Source organism: Eretmochelys imbricata, chromosome 1 (assembly GCF_965152235.1).
Source record: "Eretmochelys imbricata isolate rEreImb1 chromosome 1, rEreImb1.hap1, whole genome shotgun sequence".
NCBI lineage: Eukaryota > Metazoa > Chordata > Testudines > Cheloniidae > Eretmochelys > Eretmochelys imbricata.
The window spans coordinates 120267837-120285336 of record NC_135572.1 but is presented as its reverse complement, the minus strand read 5'-3'; the positions used below and the strand labels follow the sequence as shown (position 1 = coordinate 120285336).

Genomic DNA, 17500 nt, shown 5'->3' with positions numbered 1-17500 from the left:
AACTATGTTCATCTAACTGAAGAACGGGTAGCCATTGATTGCTTTTTCCCAACAGTATGCTGGAATTAACATAGGTCCTGTCCATAAAAAGGATGTTATGAAGGCATCAGTTATGCTGGAACATGATCCTCAGTAAGTAACTTTTTCTTATGCTGCTGTGCTCATTAGGATGTATGGTAAAGTTTCCAACTGTTACTTGTTCTGTAGGCTACTTCACAGCTGACTCTTTTTTTTTTTTTTTAAACTTGCAGATATGCAGTAATTCTGGCATTTGATGTGAGGATTGAACGAGATGCCCAGGAAATGGCTGATAGTTTAGGAGTCCGAATTTTTAGTGCAGAAATAATTTATCACCTATTTGACGCCTTTACAAAATACAGGCAAGACTACAAAAAACAGAAACAGGAAGAGTTCAAGTAAGTGAGAGTTGTCCTTATTTGGAGGCTTTCAAACTTGTGTAATCCCTAATGAAATGCAAAGCATACGATTGAATGCATATTTCTGTTAATCATGGAGTTCTTCTCATGACATTCTAGTGGGGTTTTCAATTTATTTTTTTATGGAAACCTCAAGAATTCTACAGTCCGAGCAGCGAAACTTTTTTCACTCAGGAGCAGATTTACTAGGACTCTTCCAGTTACAAAACCACCATCATAAGATCTAGCCTGAAGTGACCATATAAAATGGAGCTTCTTCTTCGAGTAGTGTCCCCATGGGTGATCCACTGTAGAGGTGCTTGCATCTCTGAGCTGCTGATAGGCGAACTTCGGTAGCAGTGTCTGTTAGGCCTGCATGTGTGCTCTCTCTCCTTGGTCTGCGCCACGGGGCTAGTTAGTGCACATGGGCTAATCCCATCTGCCTCCCCACAATCTTTCTCAGCTACCCATGGCTAGAGATGGTGCCATTAGCAGTCCATTAAGGCTATTGTTCTCTTGTTCTACCTACTTCTAGTTAGTTGTTTTTTCTTTCTCCTCCTTTCTTATTCTCTCCTCTTCCTCTCCCACCCCCCTTCCCCCCCAGGACTATTTTTCTTCTTGCCTTTTTTCCCCTGCTGGAGACCCTTCCCCTCAATGGGGTATGCTCAGTTCACTAGGCTTCAAGAAGTGACACACCTGTAAAGAGGCGATCCCAGTTGTGGATAAGTGCACTTACTGCATTCGCTATCTCAGGGAAGGCCACACACAGCAGAAGTGTAGTCTTTGCCAACAACTCCATCCAGGATCCCGCAAAGACAGAGCTCCTCCAGTAGATCATCTTCATGGAGGCAGCTCTGTGATAGCAGTCACCTAGTAGACATGAGTGTTCCCCACAACCTCACACATCTAAGTGATGTGAGTTGAAGAAACAGGCTGTGGACCCCACTTGCAAGTCATCCAAGAAGAGAGTTGGAAGTCCCCTTAGTGAGCCCCGAGATAGCCATAAGTGATCATCATCTCGTCCAGCATCTTCAGCACCATTGGCACTGAGACCACCTCAGTCATGCCTCACAAAAACTGGTGGCTGCTGGTACCGCTGCCAGGCCCATGGACTGGATGGACACGGTACTGAAGGACAAGAGTAAATGTTCTAAAAAAGACTCTCCCGGTACATGAGTCCAGCCAGCGACAGCTCACATGGCACTTGAAAGACAGGTGCAGACAAGGTCTCTGCCCCCCATCCTGGCACCACCACCGATGCCAGAATGATTGGTACCAGCAGAATCCCGTCATTCCAGAGACCTCTGCATGCCAGATGCACTCAAGTCTCCATCTCGGTACCAAGACCTCTGCACCGAACTTCTGCACCAAACACAGGAAATATTCCTGCTGCCATGCCATGCCATGCCACTTTGCTCTCTAGCAAGGATTCAGCTAGTGAGCCAGGGGAGGTAGTGTCAGAGTACTTCTCCCAAGTTCCATATGGTGCTCACTACCAACATGGCCCAAGGATGCACTCCTCCCCACCCCCACCATCTTGGTACAGCCACCCATGGGTGCCACCACCGGGCTCTATGCCACAGTAATGGCCACATTGGGACCCTTGGGCAGTGCACCGACAGCATGCCTCTCAAACTTCAAGCCTCACTCAAGAACCCTCCAGGCACACCCCCTCCGGTGCAACATCCAGGGTTTTGGAACCACCTCAAGAGAGAGAGGAGCAGGAAGCCAGTACTGAGAAGGAAATGACACCAAGGACCATCTCCTCCTCCTCCTCCAGATGAAGCCATCCTGCCTCCCCCACCACCTTTGGCAGATGACTTTTGTCTCTTCCAGGAGCTGGCAAAAAAAAAAAGGGTGGTAGACACCCTCCAGATACCATTGGAGGAAGTCAGGCACACCCACCATCAATTCCTTGATGTCGTCCTCAGAGATCACCCTCCCAATTAATGAGGCCATTTTAGACCTGGCAAAGACTATGTGGCAAACCCAGCATTAGTGGCACCAACCTGAAAGCGAGCAGACAAAAAAACACTGTCACTGCCAGGGAACTTGAATTCCCTTTTTTCCCACCCAGCTCCATCATGGTGGATGCTGTCAACTTCTGTGGCCGACAACACTAGTCAAGGGCTACTCCTTACGATAGAACAAGGCACTTGCAATTCCTTTTTGTCAGAAAAACATACTCCTTGGCCACTCTACAGTTCTATATTGCCAAATACCAAGCCCTCACAGTGAAATATGACTACATAAATTAGTCTAAATTGAATTACTTTATTGAAAAGATGCCAGAGGGACATCATGACTCCTTTAAGGCAGTTATCCAAGTGGGCCAATTAATGGCAAAGACATTGCTGCAATCTGCCCTTGATGCGGCCGACGCAGCAGCTAGGTCCATCGCCATGTCTGTAGCGATGCGACAAGCATCATGGCCTCATTTGTTGAGATTCCCAAAAGAGGTGCAGTCCATGGTTGAGGACCTTCCCTTTTGAGAGCACAAAGCTCTTCACTAAGAAGACTGACTCCTCCGTTCACACCTTGAAGGACTCCAGAGCTACTCTTGAGACCACAGGCATCTCAGTATCAACCTCAGCACCACTACAAGCTCCAAAGAAAGAAAGGGAAGTTCCCTAAATGCAAACCATCTGGCCCACAATCTTCATCCCAGCCCTCTGTCTAACCACCACTTTTGATGGGCAGGTCAAGGCGCCATTAGACTACTTCCCTGACTGACACAGCCGACTTTTGTTCCACACCCATTGGCCGCTTTCCCCAATGCCTGGGAACACATAACATTGGACCAATGGGTCCTAGAGATCATCCAAACCAGGTCCTCCATTTTACCTCCCTGCCCCCTCCACAATACCCTTCCCTGTCCCTTTTCAGGGACCCTTCTCACAAACGTTTATTAAACGAGAGATTTGCCTCCTCCAGCTAGGAGCCATAGAACCAGTACACCAACATCTATGAGACAAGGGGTTCTATTCCTCCTTTGCTAATACCCAAAAGGAAAGGAGGTTGGAGACCCATACTAGACCTCAGAGCTCTCAGTAAGTTTGTCAAGGCTCAAAAATTCAAGATGGTCACACTTTCAATGATCATCCCAGCATTGGAACAGGGAGACTGGCTTTCAGCTCTCGACCTCCTGGGCGCCTATTTTCACATCTCGATCCTACCGGTTCACAGATTATTTCTCAGATTCAGTTCCAAGGTTCTCTCAGTGATGGCCACTCATTTACGCTGTCAAGGGATAATGATTTACCCATACCTAGATGATTGTCTCTTCAGAGCCCCAGTCTCTCATGGAGGCTCAGCAAGTCACTGAGATTACGATACATTTGTTCACAGAACTGGGTCTACAGATCAACACCCAGAAGTCAACTCTTACTTCAATGCAATACCTAACATTCATAGGAGCTGACCTCGATGTATTGTAGGCCAAAACCTGCTTACCTCAACACGGGTTCCTATCCTTAGTCACACTCGTAGACACTGTTCAAAGCAGTCCACAAATGTTGGCCAATCTTTGCCTCCCACTTTGGGACACAGAGCAGTGGGCATGGTGGTGATACCTTATGCCAGGCTTCACATGCAATGCCTCCAAATGTGGTTTGGCTTGGTTTACAGACCAAACAAGGACACGTGGGACAAACCCCTGTCACTACCCACCAGGATAAAAAAACTCTTTAGACTGGTGGAAGGACCCAGCCAACATTTGCAAAGGGATTCCCTTCTCTCAAACATCAGCCATTGCTCCTCACCACCGACGCATCACTCATGAGATGGGGCATTTTATCCAAACGACCTCATGACACAAGGCAAATGGTCACCCATGGAGATGTCCCTTCACATCAATCTCCTGAAGCCAAGAGCTGTCGAGAACACCTGCAACCATTTCTTCCCGCTGATCGCAGGATCACACACCCATCCTAACAGACAACATAGCCTGTATGTACTATATCAATCAGCAGGGAAGAGCCAAGAGGCTGTCCCTATGTGTAGAGGCGATGAAGTTATGGAATTGGTCCATTTTCCACAATGTTACGCTTTCTGTGGCTTACCTCTCAGGCACACAAAGCTTGATAGCAGAAGTCTCAGTTGCAAATTCCCACACGACCATGGTGGAGAGAGATACCCAACAGTACTTCACGACCTATCCAGATGATGGGGAAAACCGTTCACAGACCTGTTCGCCATTTACCTGAACAGGAAAGGTCCACACTACTGCTCCATTCCCTGGGTGATGCTCTCATCCCATGGGACGCCTTCCCTCTGTTTCCCCTGCTGTAGAAGGTCTTGCTGAAAATAAAAAGGGGCAAAGCCCTCATGATTTTGATTGCTCCTACTTGGCTGAGTAAAAGATTCCTCAAGGGTATAAATAATAAACCTCTTCTTTCAACTTTGACTTTCTATCCCCATGTGGGTCCTAAACCTGGTACTGGAAGGTCTGACTAGGCCTCCCTTTCAACCCCTGGCCATCTGTTTGCTGACGTAATTATCTATAAAAACAGCCTTCCTGGAAGTGATTACCTTGGCCAGGAGAATAAGAGAGAGAAGCAGCTCTGATGGCGCATCCTCCCTACACGGTATTTTTTCCAGACAAGGTTATGCTCAAGCCACTTTGAAAATTCATTCCTAAGGTAATCTCTCCTTTTCACGTGAATCAACTGATTCACCTTCCAGTCTCCTACCCCAAGCCTCACCAAGACAACAGAGAGGCTATAAAACATACCGTAGATGTCATGGTATAAGGCCAGGGCTCTCCTGACAGGACAAGTGTTTTTAGGAAGTCCCCATGACTTTTCCTATTCATTGCAGAAAGATCCAAGGGTGTAGCAATATCAGCCCCAAAGTTCTCTTAAGTGGCTCTTGAATTGCATGAGACAGTGTTACCGAATTCGCAACATGATCCTTCCAGGCCCTGTTCGTGTACACACCACAAAGTTGATCTCCTCATCTGTTGCCTTCTTCAAGGGTGTTCCTATCTCAGAGCCCTGTAGAGCGGTGACATGGGCGTCAGTCCACACTTTGGCAGAATACTATGCAGTCACTGAGGACAACACCTCCGATGCCATCTTTACTCTACAATTCTGTCATCTGTAACTGCCCCAACTGCGAAGTCCCGGTGCTCCAGAAGGGGTACAGCTCGTGAATCACCAACAGTGAAGCACTCAGAGTGACAGTACCCATCCAACGCTGACTAGCCTTGTGGTGCAGCACGAGAAGAGACAGTGCATGGGTGGCCGCAACAGACACTGCTTCCAAAGTACTCCAGTCAGCAGCGCAGGGAGGCAAGCACGCCTGCAGTGAAGCACCCATAGGGACACATCTCGAAGAACTGTCGTTACTGCACAAAGAGAGTAACGTCATCGTCTTACTCAGATCTGCGATGGGTTTACTCCTGGGAGCTGCTAGTCCCGGCTGGGCTGGGGAAGGAGTGCACTTCCTCTGCATGGAGTGGCTGGGGTCAGGGCCCAGGTCTGGGTCAGAACCACCTCCAGAAACCTCCCCTGGCTCTGCAACCTCCCCCCTCACTTCCTGTCCCCATCACTCCTCAGACACAGGGGGAGGGGTCATTGTATGGGGAGCAGCTCCCCATCTGTCCGACCCCTACCCCCCTGCATCTAGCCCACCCAACACCTCTTCATCCATTCCCCCAACCCTGCCTCGAGACCACCCCCGGCCACTGAGCCCCAAACCCCAGCACTCCGACCCACTCGCTGAGCCACCGAGACTCCCCTGCTGATCCCCATAACACCGCCACCCAGACCCTCCTTGCTGAGCCCCAGCCACCTTCACCTGGACTCCCCCTTGCAGAAACCCTTGCCTCTGCAGCTGGAACCGCCCGGCGAGTCCCCGTGCATCCAGACCCCTCACTGAGCCCCCCGCACCCAGAGTGCCCCGCACAGAACCCTCTCAACCACACCTGGGTCCCCCACGCTAAGCCCCTCCACACTTGGATCCTGTTGGGCTTAGCCTGCCTGCCCCACACCTGGTGTGCCTGTCGCAGGGCTGCTAACCCTGGTGAAAAGAAAAGGAGTCCTTGTGGCACCTTAGAGACTAACCAATTTATTTGAGCATGAGCTTTTGTGAGCTACAGCTCACTTCATCAGATGCATACCGTGGAAACCCTGGTGAGTTGCTTCAGCTGCTACTCCGGAGGGAATTCTGCCCAGAAAATTAAGAATTCTGTGCACAATATTTTAAAATTCTGCAAGATTCTGCCAATTTTATTTGTCAAATGTGGAGGCTCCAACATGGTAGTGGAGAGTATAGGCCAATGGCTGTACAGAGTTGGGAGATCACACTGCAACATGGGCACAAAGGTGCGGACTCTGGGGCATGCCCAGCCCTTGCACTGTGTCAGGGTATAGCCTCACCGCTGAGTCCGTCCCAGAATGAGGGGAGGGGGCTGCAGGGTGATCTATCAGGAGTATGGGGTTTTGAAATCCTTTCTGCTTACTTAAGTGAGAAAAACAATTTAACTATTCTTTCTGGTTAGTCTTGCAGATTCAGGGAAGCAATGGCTGAGTGAACTGGATTTTGTTTTATTCTTGCACATTTTATGCACTTGTTAACCAAGTTCCAGTTTTTAGGACTATTTCTGACCTTGGTTAAACAAATATGGCCCCATCCAAAGCTTGTAGAGGTGACCCGAGGGCAGCATTTGACCTGCAGAATCCATATTGCTGGTGTTGTGCAAACAAGCAGGAACCCAGCTTGCCTCTCAGATCTCAAATCAAGTTTCCAGGGCTCACAGTTAAAAAGATGGGTTGTTTTTAATTTGTATAATGAGTAAATTTGATCTGGGGGTCGTGACAAATGTGAGACCCTTGCAATGTTACTTCTACTTCTTTTTTTTAAATTGGTATTCTTGTAATTACTTTCATTTGTTCTTAGATGGTTGTTAAAGCTAGTCAAAATAAAGCTCGCCCAAGCTACTTTCCTATATGATCTGCTTCAACTAGAATTGTTCAGAATTTGTTCACATTCAGTGAATATTCTCCTCTAAAATAATTATAAATGAGTCTAAAGTGTGTGTGTGTGAGAGAATGTCCAAAACTAACTGCATTATATGCATTATTTCAAAATGCCTCTTCCCTCTTCCCTGTCATTTTAGGCATATAGCAGTATTTCCTTGCAAGATGAAAATACTCCCTCAGTTTATTTTCAACTCCCGTGACCCAATAGTGATGGGTGTAGTGGTGGAAGCAGGCCAAGTAAAGCAGGGGACTCTCATGTGTGTACCTAGCAAAAATGTAAGTAAGCGTTCTCATCTTTCTACTATGAGCATAATAAAGAGTTTTTTGGCCCGATGAAGTTGGCAGGACAACATTCAGTTCCTGCTAAAGCTGCTATATATGCATCCCAAAAGGACAGGATCTCTGTAGGAGCTGCTCTCTCCCCTAAAATCATCCTTTTTTCTCATGATAGGCCAGTGTTGGAGCATGGCCTGGAGTGAACATATGTGCCTGTGCTGGATGATGTACCCTTGGGTTGTAGCGGAGAAAACAAACAGCATGAGGCTAAGCAGCAGGTTGAGAGGCTGCATGACTGGAGTGCTCCCCCAGCGCCGTTCCTGTGGTGCAGCATTACACTGTAGTCACCACAGTTGAGTTCTTGGCAGCTAGCAGGGGGAGGAAGTAAACTCCCCTTACTCTTTTTTTTTTCTTAAGAAACTAAGTTACGTCTTCCAAATCCGTTTTAAAATCCGGTCTTTGATACTTCAGGTGTTCTAAAGATGAATGTAAATATGTATGTGTTGCTATCTCATGGTAGTAAAACTCTGAAAGAGCTACTGGAGGGACATATTACAGTAGCAGTCTTGAAAGTACCTTTTCTGTATTCAGTGCATCTGTGAGAAGCCCCAGAATGGAGGTGGGATTTGGGGAAAGCCGTGTGGACAGAAGTTCCTTTGGGATGTGTAACAGCTTCTACGTTGTGTTACAGTTTGTTGAAATTGGAATAGTTACAAGTATCGAAGTGAACCACAAACAAGTGGATGTTGCAAAAAAAGGTCAAGAAGTCTGTGTGAAGATAGAACCTATTCCTGGTGAATCGCCTAAAATGTATGGACGACACTTTGAAGCGACAGATATCCTAGTCAGTAAGGTAAAATTTTCCTAGCAGAGATTTGCCCCCCCTTTTTTTTTAAAAAGGCTGGTGGCATGTTGGTAACGTGACTTGAAGTGGAGGTTGGACGGGAAAGCCTGAGGAATTCTAAAATTCTCAGCACCGTACCCCCGTGCTAGTGGGGCACACACATTGCATGGCACGGGTAGTACAGCTCCCTTTCTTGCGGAAATCTGCATTTCCTGACCGATGTTAGTGGCGCTGACATTGACCCTTGCAGTCGTGCTATTAAGAAGGCAAACTTTCATCACCAAAGGGATGAAACTCTGGAACTAAGTACATCTTGCATCACCCTTCCTTCTGAGACTGAGGAAGTAAGTTAGCCAAGGGCAAAGGACTGTAGGGGAGTCTGTTCAGTGTGGTGAATGAATGTATACAGCATTCTGTAGTGCGTCCCTTTCTGTGTACAACTTTGCCCAGTTAGCACTCTGGACAGAACTGCCATGCCTCAAGACTTTACAGGACGTTAAAATCTAGCCGCTGCAGTTTGTCTGTTACGGGGGGCAAGGTATAAACACTGATGATTCATTTACTCTAATCTCAGATTTTTAAAATGACTTTATTTGTATTACAGTAAGTACAAAGCCCCATTGGTTTAGGCACTGTGCAAACGTAGTGAGACAGTCTTTGCTCCAAAGAGTTTACAATCTAGATAAGAGAGGCAAAGTGGATTGCCCAGGTAGATAGCAGGTCGGGGCAAAGTTGGTATTAGAACCCTGATTTCCTCACACTAAACCACACTACCTTCAATATATTTGGGGAATAATTTCATTAAAACGCTTGTTTCTAATATTCATATGTTGTGTATTTGCAGATTAGTCGTCAGTCCATTGATGCCCTGAAGAACTGGTTCAGAGATGAAATGCAGAAGTCTGACTGGCAGCTTATTGTAGAACTGAAGAAAGTGTTTGAAATAATTTAGGTTTTTGGTTTTGTTTTGTTTTTTTTTTAAAAAGCAATGGGCAGGCTGGAATATTACTCACTATTCCTGTTCTAAAAATCGCCAACAAAGTCAGAGTATTGAAGAGACTGTTGGACTTATGTTTGGGAGGAAAATATGTGGATAAAATGTTTTCCATGAGAAACCAAGAAACTTACACTGGTTTGACAGTGGTCAATTTACATGTCCCCACGGTTCCACTGTGCCTGTTCACCTCTCCCACGGCCCTTCCCTTTTCGTGGCTGCTGTTTTAAAGTTTTGCCCTTCCCCACCCTCCTAATCAACAAATAAATAAAAATTGAATTTTTATTACAGATCTAAAGCTTTCACTTTTATATTGATATCAGTACTGCAGTATTTGATTAACCAAGCTTTTGCAGACTTTGGTTCTCGGACATGTTTGATGTAAGAAATACTTCTTTATTTATGCATACCTCTCTCCCCCCTTGATTTCTTCCCCTCCACCCCCATTCTTCTGCTTTGTGCCTATAGGAATTTTTTAAAATAGAAGATTAGGTAATCAGATATTTCTGTATTTGCTTTGTGTGAAACAATGATGTAAAACATAGTTGGCCACCTTTAATTGCTTGTACAGTTCATGAAAGTCAACTTAATCTGTAATCATTACAAAGCAGAGCCACAAATAAAGGAAATGGACACATTAGCCCTTTTGTTATAACTCGTTTCAATAAATAAAGCATCTGATAGGCTGTTCTGTAAAAGTGAAGTTTACATCTGTAGTACCAGCAGATAAGGTAACAGAATTTTACAGGTCCATCGTTTTAAAGAGGGAAACCACCAAACCTCTCTCTCCTGCTGTGCTGCCAACCCCTACCAGCCAAGAAGAAAAAATTGTGGTCCAATAACACGTTCATGGTTTAGGTTTGGGACTCTGATATTAAAAGCACCACACAGTGTGCCGTAATGCCAGAGGAGCTCTGGTAGAAATAAGTTTGAATAGAAATTCTGTCATCTTGCCATTATTCAGAATGGTGCTAAGTAGGCATAACAACACGTTCTGATAGGCAGACAAAGCAAACGTGCTTTATCTCCAGCGGCTGAGCCAAACTTTTAGGTATTGCAGCAAAGTTATTGACTGGTTCAACAGCTGGGGACTTGATGGCAGATTCACCCAGTGCAAAACGGGCCAGCTAATTTTGACTGTGTGGTAGATGGAAATAAGTCTGTATTGTGGGTAGCCTTGATTTTGTTCCCCTTAAAAAGGACACTCAGCTCAGATTGTTAGATCCAGCCTAGATCAGCTAGAATTTCTTTTTCAGCTGTTGCTGAGTATATAGCCTTTGTGTGGTGTCAGAAACACTCCGATCAGTTAAAAGCTTATAAATGGAAATAAAGCAAACATGAGAATGTGACTTGCACATCCCTAAAACTAACTTGAAATATGGAATCCCACATTCCTGTTTGAAATTCACGGTTCAGAGGAAAGCTGCTATGTAATCAACTGTTAACCTGGATAAACGAATTCTGGTGGCAGTAACGTAGTTCAAAGCCATCTTTTGCTTTTTAACTGCAATTTTGGATCGAAGTATTATAAGCCACTCTTGTATTATTTTTGCTGTCTTATGAAGATAGCGAGCTCTGGCTGGATTGCCCTCTTCCCCCCCCCCCCTTTTTTTTTTTTTTTTTTAGGGGTTGGAGGAACTCCCATTACAGGGCATCTTGGTTTAACTACTGTTCCCTGACGGATTATTTTGGACTATGGCGGCTTGAACAAAAATGCGTTCTTGATGAGTGGACCCAGAAGCAAGCACCTTTTAATAATTAAAAGTGCAACAACACCAACAAAAAAGACTTTCAGGACTTTCAAGCTCACTTCTGGAAAGGGCTATGTTTCATTATGGTCTGAGCTTGGTAAAATTAAAGATCTGTCCACCCCTCAGTCCAGGCGTTCTCAATTGATGACGTCGGGTGTCTTTTCATAAAGATGAGAGTAGACTGACCTGTACATGGGGGAGGAAGGGGAGCCTGTTACTAATCTGTTCTGTAATCATGGTTCTTTGAGATGTGTTGCTGCCTGTCCATTCCACTCTTGGGGTGTGCGCATGCCTAGTGCACTAGCATAGGAGATTTTTCCCTCAGTGGTACCTGTAAGGGCAGTGAATGCACCTGGTACTGCTCTGCAATGCTGTAAAGGAGTGGATCCCTCTGTTTCTTCTTACCAGACAGCCTTAGATATGCGTAGGAAGGAGGGTGGGTCATCGAATGGACACGTGCAACAGCCCAAAACACAGTTACAGGTTAGTAACCATTTTTATTTTGAGTGGTTGCATATGGGGGGAGGGTAGCTCAGTGGTTTGAGCATTGGCCTGCTAAACCCAAGGTTGAGAGTTCAATCCTTGAGGGGGCCATTTAGGGGGTTCTAGGGCAAAATGGGGGATTGGTCCTGCTTTGAGCAGGGGGTTGCACTAGATGACCTCCTGAGGTCCCTTCCAACCCTGATATTCTATTCTACGTCCATTCCACTTCTGGATTGACCTGCATGTGAGTTGCCTTGGGTGGCACACACCTATACAAGAGGAAATCCACAATGAAATTCATGAAAGTCAACTTCATCCATCACAAACAGTTGTGAGGATAATGTAAATGGTTTAGTCCTATCCAAATAAAATGCTAACACTCTCCTAACGTAGCAGAAAGCCCCTACGCCTCTCGGTGGGGTGTGTGTTTGTTTTTTAAAGCACTGCACCTGTGCAGTTTCTGAGCACTAAGTGGCTTGGCAGTATGGACGCCTCAGGAGTGACAGCACAGAAAGCTGCTTTATGGCCCGGAAGCTTGCCAGCGTAGACGAGGCCTAAGACTCCTGGGGGCCCTCGCACCAGCGTATCCAGGGCATGATGAATCAGGCTGTACGCTGAGCTCAGCCATTGTTGAGATGCAGCTGAACATGACTAGCCATGTTAAGTACATGCGCCATGTGCCCCTGAGCCAAGCTGTGCTGTTGTGCTAGGATGAGCCTGCATGGCTAACGAAACAGCCAGCAATGCCTGGACCTGTTCTGATGAAGGATAGCCCTGGCTGGCATAAAGTCCGAGACCGCTCCTATAAACTCTAGTCTGAGAGGTGTGACTTGGCTTCACTGATCAATTATGAAGAGTGTCACTGGAGACGGACCCCACAGAACAGAAGCTCTCAACCAATCTGTATAAACTTGACTGAACTAGTTCCACCTAGCTAATAAGCTGCCCTCTTTAAGATGTCTTCATGGGCCCTGTAGTCATCTGGGGGAGATGAGGAAACACCAACCCCCTACTGCAGGGGTGGGCAAACTATGGCCTGTGGGCCACATCTGGCCCTCAGCTCCTGCCAGCTGGGACAGCATGTGGAGCCACCTGGTCACACTTCAGAGCCAGAGTGGGGGACATGCTTCCGGGAGCTGCTTGCGGTAAGCACTGCCCGGAGCATGCAGCCCTGAGCCCCACCCCCCATGCCCTGCTCCCCCTGCCACCCAGCCCAGAGACCCCTCTTGTACTCCAGGCCCCAAAGCCCACCCCCGCCCAAAACAGCCTGCCTATCCTCTGAACCCATTGGTCCCAGCCCGGAGCCACCGCCTGCACCCCAACCCCCTCATCTCCAGCGCAACCTGGAGCCCCCTCCCACACCCTGAACTCCTTATTTCTGGCCCTCACTCCCTCCCACACCCCTACTCCCAATTCTGTGAGTATTCATGGCCCACCACACAATTTTTGTGGCCTGCAGGCCATAAAGTTTGCCCACCCTTGTCCTATCGCCTTGTCAGGCACTGAGGCGGTGGAACTAAGGATGGCTGAGCTGGCATTTCCCCCAGTTTGCTCAATAGGGGATTCACTGAGGTAGATAACCCATGTGCAGTACTGGGCTTCCTGCAACTCTTGCCCTGCAGTTGGTGATGTCTACTAGAGGATGTAGTGGGGTGGGTGCAGAGGCAATCTGGAGACAGGAAGAAACCCCCCACAGGTTCCAATACAGCTATAGATATGGCACTGGAGCCCAATTTCTTCCCCCTCTCAGCTCCCTCCTAGCAGACCAACAGGTGAAGACCATCTGAGGTACCATGTGCTGAACGCTAGCAGCTGGCAAATCTGTGCTAGAGCGTATCTGTCCATACTGGGCGAGATATTGCTTGGCCTGCTGGCAAAGCCGGCACTCAGCTCACATGCCAGGTATTGACTGCAGCAAGAGATGTACATCAAGAGCTGCTCTTGCTGAGCCAAAGATGAGAGCATCATAGAGGTCAGTTTCAACAGCAATGGGGGTTGAAGCCCTCCTCCCCTCCCCCAGGCAGTATCGGCACAGGGGAGAGCCCTAGCACTCCACCCTCCTTCCCAGCTTGACTGGTGGATTTCAGGGGCAGGGGCCTTGATCTCTTAGGCAATGCGACTCTGTATCCAGTGCTGCCGCTTCAGTACCAGAGCAGATCAACACAGAATGACAGAGGCAGCCGCCTCACCAAAATAGCAGGGGATGGGGCCTGCCTCGAATAGGAAGGCTCCCAGGGTGGGTGCAGAGCCACCTTCATACAAAGGAGCTTCAGTCTGACCTTCCTGATTTTAGTTCTGGGGTTAAAGTCCCTGCAGATTTGGCACCTCTCTGATGTGAGCTTCTAGGCCCTTTGAGGCAAGTCACTGACCAGCTTCGGTTTCTTGCATGCATTGGCAGGAGTGAAACAGAGGCATCTCTGACCCCAGGTGTTGATACCCAAAACTGGCAGGAACCAAAGTGTGCACAGATACAAAAGGAATCCTACTAGTAGAAAAATACACGAAGCCTCATAGAGCTATTAACGAGTGCCAACTCTATACAATAAAATACTAAGAGAAAGGGAAATGGTTGCCAACACCCATCACAGCAGCTAAGAAGGAGTTTGGGGGAGAGGAAAGGGGCTGTGACAAAGTGGGGCTTTATTCATCTTATGTTGCATGTGAGTCTTACTGTCCTATACTAATATGTGTACGTCAGTTTCCCAGTGTACTGCAGTGGTGGGAATTGGGTGTGTGATTTTTGCAGGGGCCCTCAGGGCAGGTGAGGCTGCCCCATTTGCACCCATGTAACCTGAAACCCAGGAGGAGGAATGTGACCATGGAAACAGGACAAAGAGATGGATGAGGAGCAACAGGGGTGTGGTGGAGGTCGGATGGCTGGAAGTCTGCGTGGGGGGGACTGGAAGGGGGGAGTCCAGGGCATCTGGCCCAGGACTCCCAAAAAGGACTTGGTAGAAAGTCACTGATTTCTGTGCTAACAAGTTCTGTCCTACGCTGTGTTCCCATCGACGAATAAACCTGTTTTTACTGGCTGCCTGAGTCACGTCTGACTGCGGAGTTGGGGTGCAGGACCCTCTGGCTTCCCTAGGAGCTCCGCCCAGGCGGACTCCCTGAGGAAGGCGCACGGTGTGGAAGGCCGAATGCTCCGAGGTCAGACCTAGGAGGGTCGAAGCTATATAAGCTTCTTGCCCCCGAGACAGTCTGCTCAGGAGGCATGCTCCCCCCGAGTCCTGCCTGGCTTCATACGGAGTAGTTTCAGAGTACTCCATGACAGGGAGTGGGGAGGGCTGTGCTGCCCTTGACATTGTTGTACAGCAGTGGGCACATGCAACACCTGGCCAGATACCACTGAGGGAAAAATCTCCTATGCTAGCGTATCTTTTAGAAAGTTATATATACACTATCTCCAACAAAAGTTATGAGCTGGATGCAAAGATCTAAAAGATATGCTCTAGGAACTATTTTGGGGAAGTTCTAGGACCTTTGTAATACAGGAGGTCAGAGTACATTATCACAATGGTCCCTTCTGGCTTTAGGATTACTGAGTGAGGTTCTTTGGCCTGTGTTTCTGCAGGTGGTCAGACTAGATGATCATAACGGTCCCTTCATAATTTATGAAACTATGCTGCAGCAACTGAGCAAAAACAATAGTAAATATTTACTAAGCAAAATGCATCATATGATTGCAATTCAGGGCTGAAAACTAATGCTGACATTCTTTCCATGTAAATTGTTATTTGGGTCAGCTTCTATATAAAACATGTTTCAGAGTAGCAGCTGTGTTAGTCTGTATCCACAAAAAGAAAAGGAGGACTTGGGGCACCTTAGAGAAGAACGAATTTATTTGAGCATAAGCTTTCCTGAGCTACAGCTCACTTCATCGGATGCAACTGATGCATCCGATGAAGTGAGCTGAAGCTCAGGAAAGCTTATGCTCAAATAAATTTGTTCGTCTCTAAGGTGCCACAAGTCCTCCTGTTCTTTTTATATAAAACATGTTGTTTTAATTGCTGCAGTCAACTACCATTTTGTGCTCACTGCATGCCTTTCACTCCCCAAACAAAGGAAACATGCCACAGCTGTTTTAATGTAACATACTCCATAATATTGTAAATTTACTGAAACCCCACAGTGGGCACGTCCCACCTAATGAAAAACCCAAGAAGTGATCAGGGTGGGAGCGGAGCTTGACAGGAGCTCTCTCTGTGCTCTTCCAGTTTTTTTCTGAGCCACCCATGCATGCCTCACTCTGATCCTTCCCCATCATGGGAAAAGAAGCGCGCAGCAAGGTCCCCAGTACGCAAACCCTGGATTCTGCAAAATAGGTAACATGTGAAATGTTAAAGGAAAAACATACATGCAAGTAATTTAAAACTTCGTGACCACCCATCACTACTGTAACAGAGATTTTCTGCATGGGGCCACAGAAATCACAACAGTTTTATGTGCAATGTAGTTAAGAGTGTGCTACAGAGTGTATGGGACTTATGCTTTCATACTTTGTGGATCTACAAATGTACAGAACACAGTTTATGCATTAGTTCAATGGGTACTGGCTTTATAATCCCAAATGCAAGAAAGATAAATTATTCAACCCAAAGCACTGCCTGTAGTTTTAAGCTGTCACACTCAAATGTATTCTAGACTACTGTGTACAAACAGGTACAATGATTCAAGGATTTTTCTCACAGAAATTTTTTTGAGAGAGCTAAATAAGCGTTTACCACTGCAGAGATTAGTAAAATGACTCAAAGCTACAGCTTTAATAAAGGGTTAGCTATATTCAAACTGAAGCATTGACAAAACGGAATCAGTACAAAAATATACATACAGTTCTTTATTAAACAACTGTAAACACTTCACTGTAAAAATCCATAAAACTTTATAAACAAACATTTTGCAAATAGATTCTATACTACAATAAAAGAATTTTAACACAGTTATTTACATGCAATACTGACAAATTTGGCACTTTTTGAAAAGAAATGTACAAAACACTTTTTTGTTTAAAAAGAAATTGAAAATTATAAAAACTCAGAGCCTTACTATCATGCACTTTGCAAATACCTCACAAGCACTTATGGCACAGCTAGCAGAGAGCTCCAGGCTCCCACCAAGCTCTTTATTACAAGTTAAGTTCAGATAACTTTTAATGTGCTTCCATAAGTTTGTTGTAAAACCACCTGAACATTGTCAAGAATGAAGTCAAATGCCATATTCCAAACGGATTCCACAGACTGCTGCATTAACCTGAGGGGGGGGGGGGGGGTGAAAAAAAGGAAGCCATGCTTAGAACAATAGAACAGTCATCCTTTCCAGGTCGATGTGTATTACAGTACAGGATGCTTTGGGAAGAATTTGTTTCCAATATCCAAAGTGAAAAAAATCCCACTAGAAATGAATCACAGCAGCGCAATATAAACAGTGTTTGGATTAGTTTTTAGTAAAACAACACACTAAAAATTATGTTAAAAGATTATTAAGAATTAATAATTATGCCAGAATTATGCCTCTACAACTTTAATTTGGCCCCTTTATGCATATGCATTACAATATATTCTTTAATTATATGATTGCTGAATTAAAGTTGCACAAACAACCTTAATTCTGGCATTTCCTAACTTTGGAGTTTACTACCTTAATAATGTTCTCCTAATGTAGTTTTTGTGTGTGTAATTTGCTGTGTTTTAAAAAAAGCAAAACCAACCAAGCCAACCCCCCCCCCCCCCCCCGCCCCACACACACCAAATTCC

At 46.2% G+C, this 17500-nt stretch overlaps 2 protein-coding genes across 8 annotated transcripts in view; one reads left to right on the top strand and one right to left on the bottom strand.

Moving 5' to 3' along the window:
* Positions 1-10153, top strand: part of EIF5B (eukaryotic translation initiation factor 5B) — a 72492-nt gene extending 62339 nt beyond the window's left edge. The window contains exons 20-24 of the mRNA XM_077814598.1: positions 56-132; positions 252-416; positions 7537-7675; positions 8367-8528; positions 9364-10153. Of these exons, the coding sequence (XP_077670724.1) occupies positions 56-132; positions 252-416; positions 7537-7675; positions 8367-8528; positions 9364-9471 (651 nt within the window). The 3' untranslated portion in view covers positions 9472-10153. The remainder of the gene's footprint in view (positions 1-55; positions 133-251; positions 417-7536; positions 7676-8366; positions 8529-9363) is intronic.
* Positions 10154-16569: 6416 nt separating this feature from the next.
* The window catches only part of REV1 (REV1 DNA directed polymerase), a 93468-nt gene continuing 92537 nt past the window's right edge, over positions 16570-17500 (bottom strand). For all 7 annotated transcript variants that reach the window (XM_077814558.1, XM_077814588.1, XM_077814540.1 and 4 more), the window contains one exon: positions 16570-16997. In XM_077814558.1, the coding sequence (XP_077670684.1) occupies positions 16886-16997 (112 nt within the window). In that variant the 3' untranslated portion in view covers positions 16570-16885. The remainder of the gene's footprint in view (positions 16998-17500) is intronic.